Below are 8,927 nucleotides of genomic sequence, written 5' to 3'. Positions count from 1 at the left end.
CATCAAAAAGCTAGACACAAATTGCCAAAATGAAATTTGTAACAATAATATGACTACATTGTTCTCAGTTAAAGGCTATAATATGTCTGAGCACTAAAATAATATGGTTTAGCTTTTGTATTGAACTCTGGACATGAACATGAACACAACGTTACAACTAAAATATCAAATGGATATCGAAAAGGCTCGATGTCATCATGGGATATTTTTTTGATTTCAATGACCAGCGTTTTATTGAATTCGAAATCCATCTATTGACAATATGGGTTTTTTGTTGTTGTGTTGTTTGGAAAAATTACTCTTAGCACTCGAGTTGTATTGCCTTTCAGGCTATTGTGTGATTCAGATTCAATTCAGGGTGGTGTTAAATTGAACATAAATAATATGTTTTTGTTGGATGAAAGTGTTCTTTGGTACACAAGTCCGTGTAACAAAAGGATGCGGGCTCTGTAGGTTTTATTTTTTTTGTATATGAGTTATCTTGTTGAAAGGCAATAGTCCTGAAATTGGAAAGGTTTTACTTTTTTCGAAGACAAAAGTACAAAAGAGGTATGGCAAAGAACTAGATTTATTTCGTTTATTAAAAAACTTTCTTTGATCAAAAAGGACATGCATGGATATAAAACTTTTTCTAGGCAAATTTAAATTTAAGTAAAATCTTAAATGCTCTGGTCATATTGTTTTATATTATTTAATTTCCTTTTAAAGTCTATACTTGCTGCGATTTCTTCAATATGAGTTTTTTAGTTGATTTGATACTCGATATATTGAAGGAGAGCCATCTAGTAGTTGCTTTTTAAATTATATGTTATTTTGACACTGAGAGCTCTTGCCCTCTAGAAAAATTAAGAAAGTCACCTGCCTAACCACAAGTGCATCCATTTATAGAGTTTGGTTTTTTCTCCGAAAAAGTGGCTGGTAACAAGTTTTCAGTCAACAATAGGAGTTACAGGGCTAAGTTCAAGGATAAGGTACAATGGGCTCTCAACAGCTTCAAACCATTTAAAGCTGCAGGACCAGATCGAATAATACCAGCAGAATTACAAAAAGCTTCTGATATAATTGCACCAATCCTTGAGGCAATTTTTACTAGCTGTCTTTACCTGGTCCATGTTCCCTCGGCATGGAGAGAAGTTAAAGTTGTTTTTATACCTAAAGCAGGTAAATGCTCCCAAGTCAATCCTAAAGAATTACGACCTATAAGTCTATCATCATTCCTTCTTAAGACCCTGGAAAGATTGATTGATATCCATTTACTGTAAGGGTAAATCGGTGGAAACAGCGTTACACACTTTAGTACGCACCATCGAATATTCCCTCCATCATAAAGAGTACACTATGGTTGCTTTCCTTGACATCGAAGGTGCTTTTAACAACGTGGACACATCTGCAATCACTTCTGCACTGATATCTCTTAATGTAGAGAGTTCTCTTCGGGAGTTAATTCATTTAAGGCTTACTAGCAGAATAATTAATTCAAAACTGGGCAACTCTTCTAGCAGACGATTCGTTAGTAGAGGGACACCACAAGGTGGTATTCTATCCCCTCTCCTCTGGAACCTAGTGGTGAATGAAATCCTAACTAGTCTGGATGCGGAGGGTTTCAGAGTGATAGCCTATGCGGACGACGTTGCTATAGCAGTTTCAGGAAAGCATCTTAATATCCTAAAAGAACTCTTACAAAATGCCTTGGACAGACTAATACTCTGGGCTGATCGGTGTGGACTGGGGGTTAACCCCTACAAAACCGATCTGGTCTTATTTTCGAGGAGATACAAAATTCCATTTGTCAACCCTCCTTACATTAAAGGAATCCAATTAGAATTCTCAGACGAGGCCAAATACCTAGGTCTTGTCTTAGACAAAAAACTAAATTGGAAACGCAACGTACAGGAAAGAGTTAAAAAAGCTACTGTAGCTCTCTTTTCTTGCAAAAAAGCTATTGGTAATAAATGGGGTTTACAACCCAGAATCACGAATTGGCTATACACATCGGTAATCAGACCGATTTTAACGTACGGTGTAGCAGTATGGTGGACTGCTTTAGAGAAAGGTATAAACAGGGATAAGTTAAATAAAGTTCAACGTTCAGCCTGCCTATGTATAAGCGGATCGCTTCGCACGACCCCGTCTGCGGCACTGGACACCTTGCTCTACCTTACACCTCTTGAAATATTTAGTTAACAAATAGCTGCAAGCTCTGCTATTCGCCTCAATGCTTCGTCGCAGTGGACTAACAACAACATTGGCCACTCCGTAATTCTAAGGTACTTAGAATCAATTCCAAAGCACACAGACTACACCATCCCCCAACTACAATTCGACAGGAATTTCCAGATTTCTATACCTACCAGATCTTTTTGGGAGGATAGGACATTCTAAGAGGATGAGTCAATCCACTTTTACACAGATGGCTCAAAGACCAAAGAAGGGGTTGGTGGTGGTGTGTACTCTGAACGACTGAAATTAAGTCTCTCATTCCGCCTTCCCAATCATTGTAGCGTGTTCCAGGCGGAACTTTTGGCGATTAAGGAAGTCTTGTCTTGGCTCAAAGAAAACGTGATATCAACATCTGATATCCGTATTTTCTCCGATAGCCAGGCGGCTATCAAATCTCTGGACTCAGTCTCTACAAACTCTATAACAGTCCATAACTGTCGATCATCTCTTATGGAGTTGGCGCAACAGTTTAATATTCACCTTTGCTGGGTGCCGGGCCATAGAGACATTCCAGGTAACTGTAAGGCAGATGAACTCACCAGGAACGGTACAGTACAGCCCATCCTACCACGTTTGACAAGTACTGGCATACCAATCGCTTCTTGTAAACTGCTACTAATGCAAGACGCTGTGAGGAGGGCAGGCACCAGGTGGACCAACATAACCACGTGTCAAGCCACAAAAAATATCTGGCCAACACTGGATTTAAAACGTTCAAGGTGCTTGCTCTCTCTAAGCAGATCGCATATAAGCTCGATAATAGGTATCATAACCGGACACTGTCTAATAGGAAAGCACGCTATGAGACTAGGCGTATTCTCAAATGACTTTTGCACAAGCTGTATGGACGAGGAAGAGGAAGAAACGGTTCTTCATCTTCTCTGCACATGCCCTGCTCTAGCTCGAAAACGCAAGAATTACCTAGGAGAATTCTTCTTTAACGATCTAAACGATCTAAATCATATCGGTATAATCAACCTCTCACGTTTCGTAAGGGACTCTAACTGGTTCCATTGAGCTTAGGAGGAAGCCTCAAGATTCATGTGGTATCACAATGGGCCATTAAACTGGCCTAAGTGTGTCCGTTCCATCTTGGACAGTCACTATAACCTAACCTAACCTAAGTTCACCTTATTGTTTCTTAACTGTGATTGAACAAATTTTTTAAGCACTTAATTCCAAATTCGTGCTATCAGCCTTCGTGACTATATAAATTGGTTACCTTGGAGCTGCGATGCAATTTTTAAAATTTATAGGGAAAATTTGAAATCAATGTTATGCCAAATACGACAACGTTTTAGTCTTTTAAAGCCAATATCGTCCAATCAATCCGTGCTAAGGTCCAAACCTATAAACAAGATCTTGATGATTTGGGGTAACATGTTATATAATTAATGGCAATGTTTGTTTGTACCAATACAGAAATTAGCACATGCAATATTCATTTTAAAAAAGCAATTTGTATTCGGCCCACACTTTAAAATATTAGCACTTAGCCCTATTTGGCAACGGGAAATAATTCACGCAAATTTCAAACGAAATCAAAAATTATGAACCGAAATGAGGTCTTTTGGTGAACAAATGTAAATACTTCACTTTTTTAAGAATTAATCTCACATAATTTCTGTTTAGAGAGATTTTGATTGATTTTATAAAGAATATGAAGTTAATATTTCACTAAATTTGAAATACCATCCCCAACTTCAAGTTGAAATGACTTTTTCAACTATTTATTTAAGCTTTTGGGTGATAATGAATATTAATTTATAATGGGAACAGCAATAGACTTAACTAATGATATATTCCAAAAATTAACATAATCTCAAAATTCACATATTTGAAAGTTAAATACAATTAATTTTTAATCATGTAGCTCGGAAACGTCTGAACCGTTTAGTTTCTTGAATACTTGAATGTCCTTCATCGTCGGAATTTTTTTAACAGATAGAAAAAGTTTAAAATTTGGCTGATTCAACTAGTTTTGTAAGAACATAAATAATGAGCTGCACACATTTTTATTTAATCATGTTTTACTAAAACTGAGATTAAACAAGAAAAGTCTAGGTATCGGTAAACCTAAAAGTAAAGACCGAGACATGACTGTATATTTTGGATCGAAATTGGTCGGGTCTCTCACCTCAACTTTTATTAACTTTATATAAGAAAATATTGTACGAGTAATCGGTCTGATTTTTCAAATTTAAAATTTTGACATTTCTTGACGTTTTAAGGTCTCTTGAGTCTAAATAAAAAGTTTGTGGAGAGAGATATGGATATACGCTTTCAGCACGCTTCCATCATCCTGGATGTCCGAATTTTCTGAGGAGCTAACATCGACACGGACCACTATCTCGTTGTAGCCAAGGTTGCGCTTCGTGTTTCCAGACTCAAGGCAAAACAGAGAGATGCAGGAAGAAGATACAACGTCGAACGGCTACAATCACAAGAGAATGCCAAATCCTTCTGCGAGCGATTTACAACTAACCTCTCTCGAAGTTCTCTGCCGCCAACACAATTTATCGAGAACCAGTGGCATCATTGCCAAGATGCAATTAGAAAAGCCGCCTCTGCGTGCTGGGTTTCAAGCAGCCACCAACAAGGAACCTCACGAGATCTATGAGCAGAAGAGGAGAGAGCAACCACGACTTCTTAGGAGGAAAAGAGAGAGCATGAGAATGGTGCTGTCGAAAATGTTGAGAGTTTCAAAAGCAGCAATGAAGATTAAAAGTCTTATGAGAAGGTGAAACGACATTCACAAGTTAGTACATAAACCTCGAAACAAAAGCTTCAAAGACGAAAATGGAATCGTCATAGTGAAACCGCAGTCAATATTGAGGATATAGAAGGACCACTTCTGCAAACTGTATAACGGCGAATACGAACCAAATTCCGCTGTCAGGTAGAATGATCCATTCAACCTAGACGATGAAAGCCAACAATCCCGTCTTTCCGACTTGGACGAGGTAAAGATTGCTAAATCTAAGCTGAAGTCTAATAAAGACGCTGGAGCGGATGGCTTGAATGCCAAGCTCTTCAAAGCAGCTGGAAATATGTTCGAATATTCACATTACGGCAGATCCTGGAAAAACCCAAGAACAATGTATAGAACAATGTCCTGCCAAAATCGTCCGTTTGTGCAGGATAACAATGGAAAATTCATGCTGCTAAATAAAGGTTGGACAAAAATTAACAGAACCTTTCGATGTCAAAAAAGGTTTTAGACAAGGTGATGCGCTGATATGCCACTTTTTTAACATCGTACTTGAAAGAATAGTGCAGAGCTCACACGTCAACACTAGAAGCACTATCTTTCAAAAGTCTAGCATATGCTGATGACATTGACATAATCGAAAGAACTCAGCGTGATGTCAATATGGCTTTTGTAAGTATACACCGACAGACGTTATTTGACGTAGTCAAGGACTTCGTCTATCTAGGCTCCGCTATAAACACAGTAACAAGACAAGCGCTGAGATCAAACGAAGAATAACTCTTACTAACCGCTGTTTCTTTGCGCTAAGAAAGCAATTGAGTAGCAAAGCCATTTCTCGAGGAACCAAATTGTATATATAAGACCCTCATCATCCCCGTCCTGATGCTTTACAGTGCAAAGGCATGGACTATGACAAAAGCGGATGAAATCACCATGTACGGGCTGTATAGCGACGTAGACTTAGGTAGAAGGGTAAAAGTCCAACGACTAATTTGGCTGGGTCACGTTGAGCGCATGGAAACAAATGCTCCGGCCTGGAAAGTGTTTGAAAGCACAATCATAGGGCGGTGCAGTAGAATAAGAAGTGATACCAAACTAATATCATTTTGAAAAAAAATCAATTAACTGTTTTTGTATATCGGAAAAATTAAAAACAAATAATTGTCACCTTAAATATTTTACGAAAGATAAAATGAATCCGTCTCCAAAATAATGCAACGAAAAACAAAGTTTTCGATATCTGGTAAATTTTTTGAAAAATCAAAATGACAGTTTTTATTACAAATAAAAAACCTTTTAAAAAAACATAAAAAACATGAAAATCTACAAAAACAACAAAAAATATCAAGAAATGGTTTTTGACTCGAGTATTATTGTAATAAAACAAAAAATATTTTCGAAAATCTAAAAAAAATTAAAGATACATTTTTGATTGTCAAATATTCTGAACACAATTAAACAACTCAATATTTTAATGTACTCATTGAGTTCTGCTATAATTTAGAGATGTCATATTTAATTCTATTCGGGAGTTAGAATTTTCCTCACGAAAGCAGTATTTAACTACATGTGTTGCAAGTAAAAAGACACCGATATGCGAACTGTATCTAAGTTTCAAAATTCTGATCTTAACCAATTATTGGATGGTGAAGTAATTAAGGTTGTATCCAGATATCCTGCTAATGCCTTCATTAAATGTAAGAACGTTTTTTATTGAAAAATGTTAGAAAAATAAGAATAAGACTCGGAACACATCCACTTCAACACGATTGTATTTAGCAACTAAGTTAACATAGTTCAAAGTAAAAATAATTCAAACGGAAAAAAAAGTTTACATAACAAAATTATAGCAAAAGGTACTGTGTTGCCAATGTTGTAATAAAAGTACTAATTCAATTTCTAATACTATCTCTTAAAACAGTGCCTTTAAATAATATAAATCAATTTTAATTTAATAATCCAAGTTTCCAAGTTAAATATTCATGTTTTGATTTCAATAAAATTTTTCTTAAACATCTGCAACCATGTCATTAGATGGAACAAAATTTAAAATTATTAATGATTTGTTATAATTTTGTCTAATATAATGATATTTACTGACTATATGTTTTGACCTTGAATGAAATACTGGATTTTTAACTAATTGTTGCGCGCTTAAATTATCACCATTTAATAGGGTAGGGACTCCTAACGCACAACTGAATCCAACCTCTTTAATCAGACGCCGCAATTGTACTGCTTCCTTTGTGGCCGCCTCAATGCCATAAATCCAAGAGACTCAAGTGTTTTATCTAACTTGCTGTTCCATTCGCGTCCAGCTTGCTTCAATCCGTAGATAACCTTCTTTAATCTGCAAACCATTTTCCCACTTGAAACATCTTCAAAAAGTAAGGGTTGCCCCATGTACATAAATCTTCTCCTGACGGCTGTGTGGCAACTGAACAAGGTCCCATGTTTGATTCGTTTTTAGAGATTCAAATTCATTTTTCATTGCTTCTTCCTATTTATGAGCGTCCGATCTACGTAAGGCTTCCTTAACGTTTGGAGGGCTATCACGCAGTCTTAAATTGCTTATAAAGTAGTTAACATGTGTTTGTTGGAAATTAAATGCAACCAGCTTAATTCAACTTAAATTTATTGTAGAATAATGTATAATTAAATAGGTAATACAAATGATGTTACAAGTTAGAGCGACTATTAGCAAGTGGGGCTTACTGAGTGTTAGACACTCTCATTACATTATATGATATTAATATAGTAGTAGTATATACAAAGATATAGTAGTATGTCTTTAATAGAAGTATTTATGTAAGAAGCAAATATAAATATAGGTACTGTATACAATAAACACATTCTCTATACACTACACTCCTCCCTTCTTAGCTTCAACGTCTTCTGTTTCTAAGTGTTTCCGTGGACTGGAATCTGACGGTAGGTTTTGATGGCCTGGTAGATCTCCTCAACTCAATTGGCTTTAAAATACTTTGAGGAGGCACTGATGTAGAAGGTCGGTTATCAACTTCCAACTGCGGACTTGTCGTTCTAGTGTTGTCAATTAGACGTTGGCCGGCATCGAATTCTTTTGAAGATAACACACCACGCATTTGGTTCTGATGTCGACGTACAGTGCCTTTTGACGTTTTCACCTGATACATCTTCCTCCCGATCTTAGTTTGAACAACACCTGTAATCCACTTCGGGCCTCGGGCGTAATTACGGATAAATACTTGCTGCTCTGGGTGGAACTTTGCAGAAACTGTTTTGATATCAGGCTTTGACATCGGCTTCAGTTGAGAAAGCAAGGAACACATTGGTCGACCATGTAAAAGCTCAGATGGTGACTTGCCTGTGACATTTGGTGTTGATCTGTAAGAAGTCAAAAAAGTTAATAAAGCATCTCTTTCATTGACACCTTCAGAAATTTGTTTTTGTATAGCAGTTTTAAACGTCCGCACCATTCTCTCGGCTTCACCATTTGAAGCTGGATGAAATGGCGCAGTTTTAATGTGAACGATACCCAATTCATGGCAAAACTCTGCAAACACGGAGGAAGAAAATTGGCTTCCGTTATCAGAAACAAGTGTCTCTGGCAAACCTTCGATAGCGAATATAGTTTGAAGAGCTTTTATTGTTGTCTCAGATGTCGTTGACCCCATTTCGACAACATACGGAAAGTTACTCAGGGCATCTAAGCAAATAAAGTGCATACGATTCAAAAATGGACCAGCAAAGTACATGTACTCTACTCCAAGCATTTTGAGGAGTTGGCCAGCTGGCGAATTCCTGTTTCGGGCTACTACTGTTTTGTTGACAAGGCTCACATTGGCTTATGCTCCTCTCAATGTACTCATCCAAGGCTGGCCACCAGCAATGAAGGCGTGAAAGTTGCTTGGTCCTCACAACTCCCCAATGTCCGGCATGTAATAGTTTGAAAACTCGGTCCTGCAAACAAGAAGGTATAACAACTCTGATATGATTTGTTTGATAAACAAGA

The 8,927-nt window shown here is 37.1% G+C and overlaps 1 protein-coding gene across 1 annotated transcript; it reads right to left on the bottom strand.

The window, feature by feature from the left end:
* Positions 1-7,818: 7,818 nt before the first annotated feature.
* LOC129939648 (uncharacterized protein K02A2.6-like) lies at positions 7,819-8,688 on the bottom strand. Its single transcript, XM_056047743.1, has one exon. The coding sequence runs from the start codon at positions 8,686-8,688 to the stop codon at positions 7,819-7,821; it is 870 nt and encodes a 289-aa protein (XP_055903718.1).
* Positions 8,689-8,927: the final 239 nt, after the last annotated feature.

This window comes from Eupeodes corollae, chromosome 1, assembly GCF_945859685.1.
Source record: "Eupeodes corollae chromosome 1, idEupCoro1.1, whole genome shotgun sequence".
NCBI lineage: Eukaryota > Metazoa > Arthropoda > Insecta > Diptera > Syrphidae > Eupeodes > Eupeodes corollae.
The sequence above is the reverse complement of the archived record's forward strand: the minus strand, read 5'-3'. Positions and strand labels throughout refer to the sequence as shown.